The sequence below is a fragment of the Ctenocephalides felis genome, unplaced genomic scaffold (genome assembly GCF_003426905.1).
Source record: "Ctenocephalides felis isolate EL2017-DRISC unplaced genomic scaffold, ASM342690v1 CF-g0.4_SCAFFOLD_00845, whole genome shotgun sequence".
NCBI lineage: Eukaryota > Metazoa > Arthropoda > Insecta > Siphonaptera > Pulicidae > Ctenocephalides > Ctenocephalides felis.
Window position 1 is genome coordinate 15,018,413 of NW_020536999.1, and position 14,814 is coordinate 15,033,226.

At 34.9% G+C, this 14,814-nt stretch overlaps 1 protein-coding gene and 23 non-coding genes across 24 annotated transcripts; 20 read left to right on the forward strand and 4 right to left on the reverse strand.

Moving 5' to 3' along the window:
* Positions 1–227: 227 nt before the first annotated feature.
* Positions 228–318, forward strand: Trnai-uau. Its single transcript is given in 2 exon segments — positions 228–265; positions 283–318. It is a non-coding gene; the product is annotated as a tRNA-Ile (tRNA).
* Positions 319–554: 236 nt separating this feature from the next.
* Positions 555–645, forward strand: Trnai-uau. The gene is given in 2 exon segments: positions 555–592; positions 610–645. It is a non-coding gene; the product is annotated as a tRNA-Ile (tRNA).
* A 91-nt stretch (positions 646–736) lies between these two features.
* Trnai-uau lies at positions 737–827 on the forward strand. Its single transcript is given in 2 exon segments — positions 737–774; positions 792–827. It is a non-coding gene; the product is annotated as a tRNA-Ile (tRNA).
* A 91-nt stretch (positions 828–918) lies between these two features.
* Trnai-uau lies at positions 919–1,080 on the forward strand. The gene is made up of 2 exons: positions 919–956; positions 1,045–1,080. It is a non-coding gene; the product is annotated as a tRNA-Ile (tRNA).
* Positions 1,081–1,171: 91 nt separating this feature from the next.
* On the forward strand, positions 1,172–1,327 carry Trnai-uau. The gene is made up of 2 exons: positions 1,172–1,209; positions 1,292–1,327. It is a non-coding gene; the product is annotated as a tRNA-Ile (tRNA).
* Positions 1,328–1,417: 90 nt separating this feature from the next.
* Trnai-uau lies at positions 1,418–1,508 on the forward strand. The gene is given in 2 exon segments: positions 1,418–1,455; positions 1,473–1,508. It is a non-coding gene; the product is annotated as a tRNA-Ile (tRNA).
* A 90-nt stretch (positions 1,509–1,598) lies between these two features.
* On the forward strand, positions 1,599–1,689 carry Trnai-uau. The gene is given in 2 exon segments: positions 1,599–1,636; positions 1,654–1,689. It is a non-coding gene; the product is annotated as a tRNA-Ile (tRNA).
* A 90-nt stretch (positions 1,690–1,779) lies between these two features.
* Trnai-uau lies at positions 1,780–1,870 on the forward strand. The gene is given in 2 exon segments: positions 1,780–1,817; positions 1,835–1,870. It is a non-coding gene; the product is annotated as a tRNA-Ile (tRNA).
* Positions 1,871–1,961: 91 nt separating this feature from the next.
* Trnar-ucu lies at positions 1,962–2,052 on the forward strand. Its single transcript is given in 2 exon segments — positions 1,962–1,999; positions 2,017–2,052. It is a non-coding gene; the product is annotated as a tRNA-Arg (tRNA).
* Positions 2,053–2,312: 260 nt separating this feature from the next.
* Trnai-uau lies at positions 2,313–2,403 on the forward strand. The gene is given in 2 exon segments: positions 2,313–2,350; positions 2,368–2,403. It is a non-coding gene; the product is annotated as a tRNA-Ile (tRNA).
* A 91-nt stretch (positions 2,404–2,494) lies between these two features.
* Trnai-uau lies at positions 2,495–2,710 on the forward strand. The gene is made up of 2 exons: positions 2,495–2,532; positions 2,675–2,710. It is a non-coding gene; the product is annotated as a tRNA-Ile (tRNA).
* Positions 2,711–2,800: 90 nt separating this feature from the next.
* Positions 2,801–2,956, forward strand: Trnai-uau. The gene is made up of 2 exons: positions 2,801–2,838; positions 2,921–2,956. It is a non-coding gene; the product is annotated as a tRNA-Ile (tRNA).
* Positions 2,957–3,229: 273 nt separating this feature from the next.
* Trnai-uau lies at positions 3,230–3,320 on the forward strand. The gene is given in 2 exon segments: positions 3,230–3,267; positions 3,285–3,320. It is a non-coding gene; the product is annotated as a tRNA-Ile (tRNA).
* Positions 3,321–3,410: 90 nt separating this feature from the next.
* Positions 3,411–3,501, forward strand: Trnai-uau. The gene is given in 2 exon segments: positions 3,411–3,448; positions 3,466–3,501. It is a non-coding gene; the product is annotated as a tRNA-Ile (tRNA).
* A 439-nt stretch (positions 3,502–3,940) lies between these two features.
* Trnai-uau lies at positions 3,941–4,031 on the forward strand. Its single transcript is given in 2 exon segments — positions 3,941–3,978; positions 3,996–4,031. It is a non-coding gene; the product is annotated as a tRNA-Ile (tRNA).
* A 570-nt stretch (positions 4,032–4,601) lies between these two features.
* Positions 4,602–4,742, reverse strand: LOC113364492. The gene has a single exon (XR_003366182.1). It is a non-coding gene; the product is annotated as a U4 spliceosomal RNA (small nuclear RNA).
* A 257-nt stretch (positions 4,743–4,999) lies between these two features.
* Trnai-uau lies at positions 5,000–5,090 on the forward strand. Its single transcript is given in 2 exon segments — positions 5,000–5,037; positions 5,055–5,090. It is a non-coding gene; the product is annotated as a tRNA-Ile (tRNA).
* A 91-nt stretch (positions 5,091–5,181) lies between these two features.
* Trnai-uau lies at positions 5,182–5,272 on the forward strand. The gene is given in 2 exon segments: positions 5,182–5,219; positions 5,237–5,272. It is a non-coding gene; the product is annotated as a tRNA-Ile (tRNA).
* A 91-nt stretch (positions 5,273–5,363) lies between these two features.
* Trnai-uau lies at positions 5,364–5,454 on the forward strand. Its single transcript is given in 2 exon segments — positions 5,364–5,401; positions 5,419–5,454. It is a non-coding gene; the product is annotated as a tRNA-Ile (tRNA).
* A 603-nt stretch (positions 5,455–6,057) lies between these two features.
* LOC113364494 lies at positions 6,058–6,198 on the reverse strand. The gene has a single exon (XR_003366184.1). It is a non-coding gene; the product is annotated as a U4 spliceosomal RNA (small nuclear RNA).
* Positions 6,199–6,452: 254 nt separating this feature from the next.
* Positions 6,453–6,543, forward strand: Trnai-uau. The gene is given in 2 exon segments: positions 6,453–6,490; positions 6,508–6,543. It is a non-coding gene; the product is annotated as a tRNA-Ile (tRNA).
* Positions 6,544–6,634: 91 nt separating this feature from the next.
* Positions 6,635–6,725, forward strand: Trnai-uau. The gene is given in 2 exon segments: positions 6,635–6,672; positions 6,690–6,725. It is a non-coding gene; the product is annotated as a tRNA-Ile (tRNA).
* A 2,475-nt stretch (positions 6,726–9,200) lies between these two features.
* On the reverse strand, positions 9,201–10,529 carry LOC113378796 (protein ALP1-like). Its single transcript, XM_026619395.1, has 2 exons — positions 10,363–10,529; positions 9,201–10,296 (listed from the first exon to the last, which is right to left on the reverse strand). The coding sequence occupies exons 1-2, from the start codon at positions 10,527–10,529 to the stop codon at positions 9,201–9,203; spliced, it is 1,263 nt and encodes a 420-aa protein (XP_026475180.1).
* A 2,892-nt stretch (positions 10,530–13,421) lies between these two features.
* LOC113364485 lies at positions 13,422–13,584 on the reverse strand. Its single transcript, XR_003366175.1, has one exon. It is a non-coding gene; the product is annotated as a U1 spliceosomal RNA (small nuclear RNA).
* Positions 13,585–14,814: the final 1,230 nt, after the last annotated feature.

Genomic DNA, 14,814 nt, shown 5'->3' on the forward strand with positions numbered 1-14,814 from the left:
ACTTACGTAATTTTATTGAGCGTAATTTACATAATTTTATTAAAATATCTTTAGAAAATTAATTAACAAGTTGGTATTCAGTCCCCAGTGGCGCAATTGGTTAGCGCACGGTACTTATATATACTCACCTGGGGAATTGTTATTTTACATAAAAGTTTGATGTAAGACTTATGTAATTGTATTGGATAAAATATCTTTAGAAAATTAATTAACAAGTTGGTATTCAGTCCCCAGTGGCGCAATTGGTTAGCGCACGGTACTTATAGGACAGTTCCGCGAGCAATGCCGGGGTTGTGAGTTCGAGCCTCACCTGGGAAATTGTTATTTTACATAAAAGTTTGATGTGAGACTTATGTACTTGTATTGGATAAAATATCTTTAGAAAATTAATTAACAACTTGGTATTCAGTCCCCAGTGGCGCAATTGGTTAGCGCACGGTACTTATATATACTCACCTGGGGAATTGTTATTTTACATAAAACTTTGATGTAAGACTTATGTAAGTGTATTGAATAATTTTTTTTAGAAAATTAATTAACAACTTGGTATTCAGTCCCCAGTGGCGCAATTGGTTAGCGCGCGGTACTTATAGGACAGTTCCGCGAGCAACGCCGGGGTTGTGAGTTCGAGCCTCACCTGGGGAATTGTTATTTTATATAAAAGTTTGATGTAAGACTTATGTAATTGTATTGGATAAAATATCTTTAGAAAATTAATTAACAAGTTGGTATTCAGTCCGCAGTGGCGCAATTGGTTAGCGCACGGTACTTATAGGACAGTTCCGCGAACAATGCCGGGGTTGTGAGTTCGAGCCTCACCTGGGGAATTGTTATTTTACATAAAAGTTTGATATAAGACTTATGTAAGTGTATTGAATGAATTTTTTTTAGAAAATTAATTAACAACTTGGTATTCAGTCCCCAGTGGCGCAATTGGTTAGCGCACGGTACTTATACTCGTATATACTCACCTGGGGAATTGTTATTTTACATAAAAATTTGATGTAAGACTTAACTTGTACTTATAGGACAGTTCCGCGAGCAATGCCGGGGTTGTGAGTTCGAGCCTCACCTGGGGAATTGTTATTTTACATAAAAGTTTGATGTAAGACTTATGTAATTGTATTGGATAAAATATCTTTAGCAAATTAATTAACAACTTGGTATTCAGTCCCCAGTGGCGCAATTGGTTAGCGCACGGTGCTTATATATACTCACCTGGGGAATTGTTATTTTACATAAAAGTTTGATGTAAGACTTAACTTGTACTTATAGGACAGTTCCGCAAGCAATGCCGGGGTTGTGAGTTCGAGCCTCACCTGGGGAATTGTTATTTTACACAAAGTTTGATGTAAGACTTATGTAATTGTATTGGATAAAATATCTTTAGCAAATTAATTAACAAGTTGGTATTCAGTCCCCAGTGGCACAATTGGTTAGCGCACGGTACTTATAGGACAGTTCCGCGAGCAATGCCGGGGTTGTGAGTTCGAGCCTCACCTGGGGAATTGTTATTTTACATAAAAGTTCGATGTAAGATTTATGTAATTGTATTGAATAAATATCTTTAGAAAATTAATTAACAAGTTGGTATTCAGTCCCCAGTGGCGCAATTGGTTAGCGCACGTTACTTATAGGACAGTTCCGCAAGCAATGCCGTGGTTGTGAGTTCGAGCCTCACCTGGGGAATTGTTATTTCACATAAAAGTTTGATGTTAGACTTATGTAAGTGTATTGAATAAAATCTTTTTAGAAAATTAATTAACAAAAGGTATTCAGTCCCCAGTGGCGCAATTGGTTAGCGCACGGTACTTATAGGACAGTTCCGCGAGCAATGCCGGGGTTGTGAGTTCGAGCCTCACCTGGGGAATTGTTATTTTACATAAAAGTTTGATGTGAGACTTATGTAATTGTATTGGATAAAATATCTTTAGAAAATTAATTAACAAGTTGGGATTCAGTCCCCAGTGGCGCAATTGGTTAGCGCACGGTATTTCTAGGACAGTTCCGCGAGCAATGCCGGGGTTGTGGGTTCGAGCCTCACCTGGGGAATTGTTATTTTGCATAAAAGTTTGTTGTAAGACTTATGTAAGTGTATTGAATAAATTTTTTTTAGAAAATTAATTAACAACTTGGTATTCGCAATTGGTTAGCGCACGGTACTTATAGGACAGTTCCGCAAGCAATGCCGGGGTTGTGAGTTCGAGCCTCACCTGGGGAATTGTTATTTTACATAAAAGTTTGATGTAAGACTTATGTAATTGTATTGGATAAAATATCTTTAGAAAATTAATTAACAAGTTGGTATTCAGTCCCCAGTGGCGCAATTGGTTAGCGCACGGTACTTATAGGACAGTTCCGCGAGCAATGCCGGGGTTGTGAGTTCGAGCCTCACCTGGGGAATTGTTATTTTACATAAAAGTTTGATATAAGACTTATGTAAGTGTATTGAATAATTTTTTTTTAGAAAATTAATTAACAACTTGGTATTCAGTCCGCAGTGGCGCAATTGGTTAGCGCACGGTACTTATAGGACAGTTAATCAAACTTACTCACCTGGGGAATTGTTATTTTACATAAAAGTTTGATGTAAGACTTATGTAATTGTATTGTTATTTTACATAAAAGTTTGATGTAAGACTTAACTTGTACTTATAGGACAGTTTCGCGAGCAATGCCGGGGTTGTGAGTTCGAGCCTCACCTGGGGAATTGTTATTTTACATAAAGTTTGATGTAAGACTTATGTAATTGTATTGGATAAAATATCTTTAGAAAATTAATTAACAACTTGGTATTCAGTCCCCAGTGGCGCAATTGGTTAGCGCACGGTGCTTATATATACTCACCTGGGGAATTGTTATTTTACATAAAAGTTTGATGTAAGACTTAACTTGTACTTATAGGACAGTTCCGCAAGCAATGCCGGGGTTGTGAGTTCGAGCCTCACCTGGGGAATTGTTATTTTACACAAAAGTTTGATGTAAGACTTATGTAATTGTATTGGATAAAATATCTTTAGCAAATTAATTAACAAGTTGGTATTCAGTCCCCAGTGGCACAATTGGTTAGCGCACGGTACTTATAGGACAGTTCCGCGAGCAATGCCGGGGTTGTGAGTTTGAGCCTCACCTGGGGAATTGTTATTTTACATAAAAGTTCGATGTAAGACTTATGTAAGTGTATTGAATAAAATATCTTTAGAAAATTAATTACCAAGTTGGTATTCAGTCCCCAGTGGCGCAATTGGTTAGCGCACGTTACTTATAGGACAGTTCCGCAAGCAATGCCGTGGTTGTGAGTTCGAGCCTCACCTGGGGAATTGTTATTTCACATAAAAGTTTGATGTTAGACTTATGTAAGTGTATTGAATAAAATCTTTTTAGAAAATTAATTAACAAAAGGTATTCAGTCCCCAGTGGCGCAATTGGTTAGCGCACGGTACTTATAGGACAGTTCCGCGAGCAATGCCGGGGTTGTGAGTTCGAGCCTCACCTGGGGAATTGTTATTTTACATAAAAGTTTGATGTGAGACTTATGTAATTGTATTGGATAAAATATCTTTAGAAAATTAATTAACAAGTTGGGATTCAGTCCCCAGTGGCGCAATTGGTTAGCGCACGGTATTTCTAGGACAGTTCCGCGAGCAATGCCGGGTTGTGGTTCGAGCCTCACCTGGGGAATTGTTATTTTGCATAAAAGTTTGTTGTAAGACTTATGTAAGTGTATTGAATAAATTTTTTTTAGAAAATTAATTAACAACTTGGTATTCGCAATTGGTTAGCGCACGGTACTTATAGGACAGTTCCGCAAGCAATGCCGGTGTTGTGAGTTCGAGCCTCACCTGGGGAATTGTTATTTTACATAAAAGTTTGATGTAAGACTTATGTAATTGTATTGGATAAAATATCTTTAGAAATTAATTAACAAGTTGGTATTCAGTCCCCAGTGGCGCAATTGGTTAGCGCACGGTACTTATAGGACAGTTCCGCGAGCAATGCCGGGGTTGTGAGTTCGAGCCTCACCTGGGGAATTGTTATTTTACATAAAGTTTGATATAAGACTTATGTAAGTGTATTGAATAATTTTTTTTAGAAAATTAATTAACAACTTGGTATTCAGTCCGCAGTGGCGCAATTGGTTAGCGCACGGTACTTATAGGACAGTTAATCAAACTTACTCACCTGGGGAATTGTTATTTTACATAAAAGTTTGATGTAAGACTTATGTAATTGTATTGTTACTTTACACAAAAGTTTGATGTAAGACTTATGTAATTGTATTGGATAAAATATCTTTAGCAAATTAATTAACAAGTTGGTATTCAGTCCCCAGTGGCACAATTGGTTAGCGCACGGTACTTATAGGACAGTTCCGCGAGCAATGCCGGGGTTGTGAGTTTGAGCCTCACCTGGGGAATTGTTATTTTACATAAAAGTTCGATGTAAGACTTATGTAATTGTATTGGATAAAGTAAAGTAAGCATTATGCAGGTATAAAATTGTTGCGCGCTTGTACGTTTTATTCTCAATTTCATCTGCAAAATCAATATGCATTTTGGATTCACAAAGTGTTAATATTAATATATACATGAATTATTGGGGTCCTTTCGGACCCTCCAAAAATTGCCATAGCCCACGGTATTTCACGTGGTCTCGGCGGGGTATTGGTAAAAGTTTTCAACTAGCAATAATCGCACCTCGGATAAACCTCATTGGTTACGATATCGCCACTGCGCAAAGCTAACGAACAGAGCGGACCGTGTTTCTTATATCCTCATACGAGCTGTATTTTGCAGCGCGAGTTTTGTTCTCATTGTGCAGGTATAAAATTTCCGCGCGCTTGACCGTTTTATTCTCAATTCAATTGCATCGCATCTTGCTGGAACTTATCGTACTGTAACTTAGAATTTTCAAAAGCTTTAAAATTTTGAAAAATTAAACAATTTGAGAAATTACAATTTTTAACTTCCCGCATGGTAATTAACAAGTTGGTATTCAATCCCCAGTAGCGCAATTGGTTAGCGCACGGTACTTATAGGACAGTTCCGCGAGCAATGCCGGGGTTGTGAGTTCGAGCCTCACCTGGGGATTTGTTATTTTACATAAAAGTTTGATGTAAGACTTATGTAATTGTATTGGATAAAGTATCTTTAGAAAATTAATTAACAAGTTGGTATTCAGTCCCCAGTGGCGCAATTGGTTAGCGCACGGTACTTATAGGACAGTTCCGCGAGCAATGCCGGGGTTGTGAGTTCGAGCCTCACCTGGGGAATTGTTATTTTACATAAAAGTTTGATGTAAGACTTATATAATTGTATTGAATAAAATTTGTTTAGAAAATTAATTAACAACTTCGTATTCAGTCCCCAGTGGCGCAATTGGTTAGCGCACGGTACTTATAGGACAGTTCCGCGAGCAATGCCGGGGTTGTGAGTTCGAGCCTCACCTGGGGAATTGTTATTTTACATAAAAGTTTGTTGTGAGACTTATGTAATTGTATTGTAAAAGTTTGATGTAAGACTTAACTTGTACTTATAGGACAGTTCCGCAAGCAATGCCGGGGTTGTGAGTTCGAGCCTCACCTGGGGAATTGTTATTTTACATAAAAGTTTGATGTAAGACTTAACTTGTACTTATAGGACAGTTCCGCAAGCAATGCCGGGGTTGTGAGTTCGAGCCTCACCTGGGGAATTGTTATTTTACACAAAAGTTTGATGTAAGACTTATGTAATTGTATTGGATAAAATATCTTTAGCAAATTAATTAACAAGTTGGTATTCAGTCCCCAGTGGCACAATTGGTTAGCGCACGGTACTTATAGGACAGTTCCGCGAGCAATGCCGGGGTTGTGAGTTTGAGCCTCACCTGGGAAATTGTTATTTTACATAAAAGTTCGATGTAAGACTTATGTAATTGTATTGGATAAAGTAAAGTAAGCATTGTGCAGGTATAAAATTGTTGCGCGCTTGTACGTTTTATTCTCAATTTCATCTGCAAAATCAATATGCATTTTGGATTCACAAAGTGTTAATATTAATATATACATGAATTATTGGGGTCCTTTCGGACCCTCCAAAAATTGCCATAGCCCACGGCATTTCACGTGGTCTCGGCGGGGTATTGGTAAAAGTTTTCAACTAGCAATAATCGCACCTCGGATAAACCTCATTGGTTACGATATCGCCACTGCGCAAAGCTAACGAACAGAGCGGACCGTGTTTCTTATATCCTCATACGAGCTGTATTTTGCAGCGCGAGTTTTGTTCTCATTGTGCAGGTATAAAATTTCCGCGCGCTTGACCGTTTTATTCTCAATTCAATTGCATCGCATCTTGCTGGAACTTATCGTACTGTAACTTAGAATTTCAAAAGCTTTGAAATTTTGAAAATTAAACAATTTGAGAAATTACAATTTTAACTTCCCGCATGGTAATTAACAAGTTGGTATTCAATCCCCAGTAGCGCAATTGGTTAGCGCACGGTACTTATAGGACAGTTCCGCGAGCAATGCCGGGGTTGTGAGTTCGAGCCTCACCTGGGGATTTGTTATTTTACATAAAAGTTTGATGTAAGACTTATGTAATTGTATTGGATAAAGTATCTTTAGAAAATTAATTAACAAGTTGGTATTCAGTCCCCAGTGGCGCAATTGGTTAGCGCACGGTACTTATAGGACAGTTCCGCGAGCAATGCCGGGGTTGTGAGTTCGAGCCTCACCTGGGGAATTGTTATTTTACATAAAAGTTTGATGTAAAGCCCGGTGCACACGACGCCAGTTTTCATGTTGGACAGTTTTTGTTTGTTTGTTACTCTAGCAACGACATGATAAGTCATAATTTACGATCTTGCGCGACATAATTTGCGATCTGGCCTGCTAGATTTCACGCATTCACAACGGCGGTATACTCATCATAATTTCTATGTAAAAACGTTGCCTTAGCAACGTCGGAATTTGATTTCATAACAACTTATGTCCTCGCAAATTCCTGCGTATTTTAGGAATAGAGCATCTCCTATTCGGCGAGAGATGAACTATCTCGTGGCCGATACCTTCAGTGTCCAATAGGAAAGCTGTATTTTGTCACGTAAATATCAATGCGTACTTGATTCATGTACTTCGATTTTGAAAGCGTTTAGTTTTTATTTTGTAAATAGATATTTGTGTATATATAGCGAACGCCGGCATGAATAAATGATTAGTTTAGGAAACGCAGTTCAGTAATTTTAAAATATTCAAATTTCCGAAAAAATTTAAATATGCATTTTTTTTTCAAATTTTCGTAATTTTATCTGAAATATCAAAAAATTTCAAAATTTCCAAAATATTGAAAAAAAATCAAATCGTTTTATTTTAAAAATTTCGAAATTTGCAAAAATACTCAAAATTAAAAAAAAAAACTAGTTGGTACTGGTATTTAGCCTTCAGGCAATTTACCGATATGTGTACATAATCAACTTAATCCATAATGGATAAATTAATTTATCAGTAGTAAAAAGTATTCGAAGTGGATTTATTACACATTACTGAAAATCGAACACGTCAACCCGGTCGGACTATTTTTAAAAGCAAATTTTCAAAAATCAATAATTTTTATAATTGAGGCAGTTTTTTGTAAGACTTTAATGGTTTAGTATGTTCATTAAGATACATCGAATGGCTTTTAAATTTTTAAAATCGGTCTTGAGTTTTGAGAAAACGTCGATTTACGGCAAAAAAATCTGCTCACACACACACACATACTTTTTATAAATTTGGTCTCATTCGATTCATAATGGCTTGCAACGTCGAGAAAACGTAAAATTAGCGAATTGGATTTTTGATGAAAACATAAACTTCTCCTTTGGGAAGTTAAAAATAAAATTTGCGAACCTTTTTAATATTTTTATATCAGTATTAATCATCCGATAAAAAATAAATAGAGCACGTCCTATTCGGCGACAGTAACTATTTGGTGGCTAGTACTTCCAGTGTCCAATAGGAAAGCTGTATTTTGCCACGTGATTCAACACATGTACTTGATTCGTGACCTTGGGGTTTGGCAATTGTTCGGTGTTTAATATATATATTTTGTGATTAGCCATTGTGTACAGTGTAGAATACATCGAATTCTAATATTGTCCAGGGTATACTATACAAATATTGTCAGAATGAATTCCGACAAGTGGTCTAGAGATCAAATTGAGTTACTTATTGATGCAGTACGCGAAGAAACTTGTCTGTACGCTACAGACTCGCCTGCATATCATAATAAGCATTTGAGAGGCCAAGCATTGGACAGAGTGGTAGAAAAAATGTTGAGAATACGGCCCACAGCGACTCGAGATGAATGCCAGAAGAAGTTTAAAGCTCTGAGAACCCAATATAACTTCGAGAATAATAAGATAAGAGCATCAAAGAGAAGCGGGATTGGGACCGAAAATGTAAGTTTTTCCCTTTTTTTTATTTCAATAATTACCTTTAATAAAATATCCAGCATCTGACTAATGCACCTTATATACCTTATAGGTCTATAAACCATTTTTGTGGTACTTTTCAAAACTATCATTCTTGGAAAGTTTTCTCACCCCGAGGAATAGTAGAAGCTCCATTGAAACACTTCAGACGCAGGAAACACCTCAGGCGCAGGAGTTCCTTGAATGTAATGTAGTGGCAGGTGTGGAGAATGACTGTGCTATATTTGAGGGACCTGCAGCATCAGCATCAAATTTTGAGTTTTTTTCATCTGCTCCTTCAACTTCTGCAGGATATACCAATGAACCACCAATGAGGCCAAAGAAAAATAGAAAGGACTCATCAAACGATGATATTTTCACTAGTGCTATAAACAGACTGGCGGAATCGATGGAGAAGCGACACGAAAAACCAAAAGATACACCAGAAGGGTCTGTAGACCAAGTTTTTTCTTCACTGGGATCGCTTGTGAAACAAATTAAAAATGAAAAGCGAAGGGCAATGACACTCAGTAAGGTTTCACAAATTGTATTTGAAGCATACACACAAGACTTTGAATGATCTTAATATAGTTCTTAATTATTAATTTATGAATAAAAATGAATAAGAATATAAAGTATTTCATTTTCACCACTCATTAAAATACTATAGAAAATTAATATAGTGATAATAACATTATTATTAATAACATAGTTATTAATACAATTCTATCATTTATATAAACATTTGCCTTTACAGAATTTATTAATTATTGCCCTCTTTCAATAGCAGAATATTGGAAGGGAACAATTCCTGCTGTGTTAAAATAATCGCAGAATTTGTCACGAATTTCTAAAGCATCATTGCTGCATCGATTAGACCTCTGCTCTAAGTTTTGCCGAGATGTGGGTAGCTGTGTTTCTAAATGGTTCATAACACAATCATTAACATTTCGATATTCATCTCTCACATACCACTGATGAGCATTAGCTTTTGATAAAACATAATTGTGCAATAATATGCACGTGTATGTTATAGTCTCAACTTTTTTGACATCTAGGGGTATGGTGGTTTGCAATATTCTCCATCTGTTGACAAGAATACCAAAAGCATTTTCAACTACTCTACGAGCTCGGCTCAATCTATAGTTGTAAATTCTTTTCTCCATTGTGAGACCTCGATTCGGATATGGCTTCAATAAATTTCTTTTTAAGCTGAAGGCATCATCACCTACAATCACATAAGGGATTTTAGTGTTATAGAATTCTAACTCGCAAGGAGAAGGCAAATTGAGAGAATTGTTATCCATTTTTAGGCCTAATAGGCTTGTATGAAAGACGGTTGAATCATGCATACGGCCGTTTCTTCCCACATCAACAAACAAAAATTTATAATCTGCATCGGCAAGAGCTAAGAGTACTATGCTGTCATATCCTTTATAATTTCTGTATTTCGAACCATCACTTCGTGATGGACGAAATCTTATATGCTTTCCATCCAATGCCCCTATGCAGTGAGGAAAATTCCATGTTGTCTCAAATTTGTGTGCAACAGCTTCCCATTCTTGTGCTGAAGATGGAAATTTTATAAAATGATCTTGAAGAACGGTTACAATTGCTTCAAGAGTTTCTCTAACGATTTGGGATATGGTATTAGGTGCAATTCGAGTTGAATAACTAATGTCTCTAAACGAATTTCCTGTTGCCAAGTACCGAATTGTAATACAAAGCCTGTCTCTCGGTGATATAGCTTGCCTCATAACTGTATCCTCTTTCTTTATATATGGTGTTACCATTTCCAACAAATCATTCCAAATACCATTTTCCATTCGCGTGTAATTTGAGAAACTGGCCGGATCTTCTGCACTAAAAACATTAAATATAACAATAACATTACGTTTTATCAACTTTCACTAATTAAAATTAACTCACTCTAGTTCATTAAAAAGCATATTTAAGGAAGTCGTTTGCTGGTCACGCCGCAGCAACCAAGAACGACTCCATAGCCGTTTACGTCTTTCCTTTTCTTCCTTTTTTTTTAAAATTATTAAAGAACTGACAATAACTGCAGTCCTTTCGACACGATCGTTGTCAGACATTTTGACATTTGAGGTTATAGCGCATGCAATAATTTAGACATATATGTTACAGCATGAAATTCAGGCGCTAAATTCTTGCGCGCCAGAATTTAAATTACAGACAGAAATTATATTTCTAGAAATACTGGCGTCGTGTGCACCGGGCTTACATTGATAATTATTGCCGAATACGAAAATGAAAACTTTTGCATATATTTACGTTTCAAAGTTTCTGAACATTATGCATTCTTAAAAAAAACGATGTATGTGTATGTGTATAATGGTTGACACTAATAAATGTGTGCATCACGAATGTTACCATATTACTAATAAACATTATTCAAAATTATTATATGATGTATTTTTTTTACTTAAATTTTCTGCTTTGTACAGTAGCAAATAAGTTTCCACATTTAGTTCATAAAAAAGAATACAAGGCGATTACATGTCCTTCTAATATTTTCGTGCTTAATATTTTTAATGCAAGCTCATTTGATAAAAGTATAGTATTACAGTCTAGTAGCCATTTAAAATGGATATTCAAAACCATAATTATTACGTAATTATCCAGACAGAAAGCGTAGAATTTCATTTTATGAAAAATAAACTTATTACGAGATGGTCATTCACACTGTTTTTGTTTATAAAGAAATGCAATTTTGAGATTCGCGGAAATCTCAGATGATTTGTGACATACAAACCTATATTTTTAATACCCTAGACATGGAGTTGCTATTTTAAAATGAAGTTCATTAACATCAACTATTTTTGAGAAGTAGAAATTACATAAAATAATTTTGCCAACAATAAAAATACATTTCTAACAAATTATAAAAACTAACTATATGTTAAAATATTTTTTATTGTCTTTGCTAAATCTTTAAATATGGAGTTTGTTCAAATGGATTTTAATTTTTGAAATCGGAGCAGCGGTTATAAAGAAAAAGTCAAATTTTGATTTACCACACACACACATTTTGCAATTTCAGTTTCAAAACGATTCAGAATGATTGGTTTAGGTTAGTAATAAATAATATTTTATTAATATAGGTTAAACCATGTAGACCATAAACCACTGCATTAAAACGTAGATCTCTATTCACATACACGACGACTAATCACAATCGACCCGTATTGAAATGATTTCATAGAGAGCGAATGACGAACTGTTCCGGCGTAAGGCAATTTCCGTTGTATTTTCACAGATTTAATTCCTAGTTGCGTCTAAAGAAGTTTTACTTCGAAAAGCCAAAGGTGAGGGTTGAATATTGTTAATAAATTTCTAACAAAACTTGGTTTTAAGATATCGGTGGTGGACTTTTAACCTCCCGAAGGAGAAGTTTATGTTTTCATCAAAAAATCCGATTCGCTAATTTTATGTTTTCTCGACGTTTCAAGCCATTCTGAATCGAATGAGACCAAATTTGGAAAAAGTATGTGTGTGTGTGTGTGTATGTGAACAGATTTTTTGCAGTAAATCGACGTTTTCTCGAAAACGGCTGGGTCGATTTCAAAAATTTAAAAGCCATTCGATGTATCTCGACGAGAACTATTGTTTGTCAGTTTTGTGCGACGATCGGCAAAGCCGTTTCTTTATAAATGGCAGAAAAGTGAAAATTTTTTTGTCTACGTTTTAGCCCGCAATTCTGAACCGATTTTGAAAATTCAAAAACCGTTCGAAGATATTGGTTGGGAATCGTGCTGATTAGTTTCTGGTAGAGATCGGTCGGGCCGTTTTTCTTGTAATAAAGTTTTTTAAAAAAAAATTCGACGATTTTTTGATTATTTTTTTGACGATAGATACCATAGTCTTCTAGATCATACTAAAATATTACGGCCCTACGACAACTGGTTCAGTTTTAAAAATTCGTCAAAGTTTGCAAAATCAGTATGGTCTTTTTGGCATTTGTCAAAATTAGACTTTTGATCGACGTTTTCTCAAAAACGCCTGAACCGATTTTAGAAATTTAAAAGCCATTTGATGTATTTCGGTGAGGATTATCGTTTGTCAGTTTTGTGCAACGATCTGCCAAGCCGTTTCTTTGTAATTTGAAAAAAAAGTTAAACTTTTCGTCCACATTTAAGCTCATCCTACCGAACCGATTTTAAAAAATCAAAAGCTGTTCGAAAGGTATTAGTTGGGAATGGTACTGATTAGTTTTAGGTGAAAATCTACCGAGCCGTTTTCTTGTAATTAACTGTTGAAAAAAAAATTTAAGCCGATTTTTATGGATTTTTTTTAGCGATATATACCATGGTCTTATAAAACTTACTGAAATATAACGGTCTTACGACAAATAGTTTGATTTTAAAAATTCATCAAAATTTGAGAAAATGAGTAGTTCTTTGACATTTGTTAAAATTAAAATTAGACTATCTACTTGGTATAACGATAGAGTACTTGGTCTTGAACATAGCAAACCATTAAAGTCCTGGAAACTGGTTTAATTATAAAAATTATTGATATTTGAAAATTTGCTTTTAGAAAATACTCCGAGTCAAAGTTTTCGTTCGTTTTCAATTATGTGTAATAAATCCACTCGGAATACTTATAAATCACTCATAAATTAATTATTTTTTATTGAAAGTCGATTATTTAAACATATCGGGAAGTTCATGTAACTTGCCTTAAGGCAAAATACCAAACCAACTAGTTAAGCCCTGCTTTACCCCGAGTTGTCAATAAAATTAAAATTGAAACAATCCTTCTTCTTTTTTAATCTGGCCTAATCTCAGACTTAATTTAATTAGTTGTTGGTTTTCCTTGGCAAGCGAGCTTTTATGATATTGGGAGGTTACCTTATACTTTTTACGGATCTTTGTATTTGAGTCAGAATTTCTCAGCTTTCTTATATATTTATACACTATCGACTTCTCGTGTAAACGTTTCATCTATCAATTACTACTTTTTTACCGGGACAGCGCGTACGCAGTCCCGACTACCAAAAATTGCACGCCCGATGTACCCCTTTAGGGATAATCGCAAGGATATCTGCTTAACCCAGGTGCAATGGCTAAGCCCATCCCCGGAGGACCCGCCTTCTTGATCACGGGATCCTAAGCGCCAAGTAAGTATGCTCGGGGCCCTGATTTTCACTATGTCATTTCGTGTTAACAGCATTACGAAGAGTGCGGTGGGACGAAGGACGTACGAGACATCTGTTGGGCGATAATGGAATTTGGGGGGATGGGTTGGATGAAATTTGTTCTTGGATTATTTAGCTGACTTACAAACCGTGATATGATTATGATTAATAAATGTGATTAAAATAACATAATTTCGTATTCATGTACACCTACTGTTTACTGCAATTTAAATTTACTCTTTTTTTGTGTAAATTGATATAGAAACCAACATTAAACAAATTGTATATAATTGTACTTTTATTTAGTTTTTTTTGGGACTGTTTGTAGAAATATGCCTTGTAGAAAAGCGAGATAAAGAAAGTATGATATCCTATAAATATGAAAAGCCAACTATTAACATTATATATCTTGGTACGGAACCCACAGAAAAATTACAAATATTATACTTTTGTGATATGATTAAATTTGCTATATTTTTTTTTGATTCCTAAAAATAAATTTATATAAAACGAAACAGTTTTAAACTATTTATAAAATAAAATAAATATATATTTAAGTGTGATTTTAAACAAAATAATAATACTTAATACATTACTTGATTTTAAATTTGATTCCTATTAGGTACCTTTGATAAAAGTATATATAAAGACATGGAATTTTAACAGTTTAGAGCAACATTTTAAAATCTTTCTTATACCTCTATTTTATTGTCTATCTTAAATATAAGGCAAAATCTTCAGGACCATAATATCAAACCAAAAATTGTAAAAGTTTATAAAATCTTGAGCAGAACATATTTATACTAATATTAGCTATGGAATTTGCTACTTTTTGTTTATTCTGGTCGCTATAATGTGGCACCTGATTTTGTTATTCAAAATTACAATACAGCAATCATAGTCACATATGAGCTATGTGAAAATACAATATTTGTAATTCTAATGAATTTTGTAAAGATGATGAGAAAAATAGTATTCTTGCTCTTATTATTACTGCAGGTTTTTGGTGTGAAAGTGCCATGTTTTATCTACTCCTTTGGCCTTTATAAAATTTGGTTATAGTTTACATTTTACTTTTCACAATACTATCACCACATATCTTATGACATTCTCAATTTGTTGTATTTACCTTTTTAAAGAAAAACCTACCTGGTAATCATACGTACATTTTTTTGTTCTGATTCTTCCAAATAATTTGATATCGATGTTTTTTCTGGTGT

Excerpts from the sequence above, each read along its gene's own strand:
- LOC113378796 (XM_026619395.1), bottom strand. The coding sequence starts at position 10,529 with ATGTCTGACAACGATCGTGTCGAAAGGACTGCAGTTATTGTCAGTTCT. Across the intron at positions 10,297-10,362 it reads ATGCTTTTTAATGAACTAGA|TGCAGAAGATCCGGCCAGTT; the intron begins GTGAGTTAATTT and ends TAATGTTTTTAG.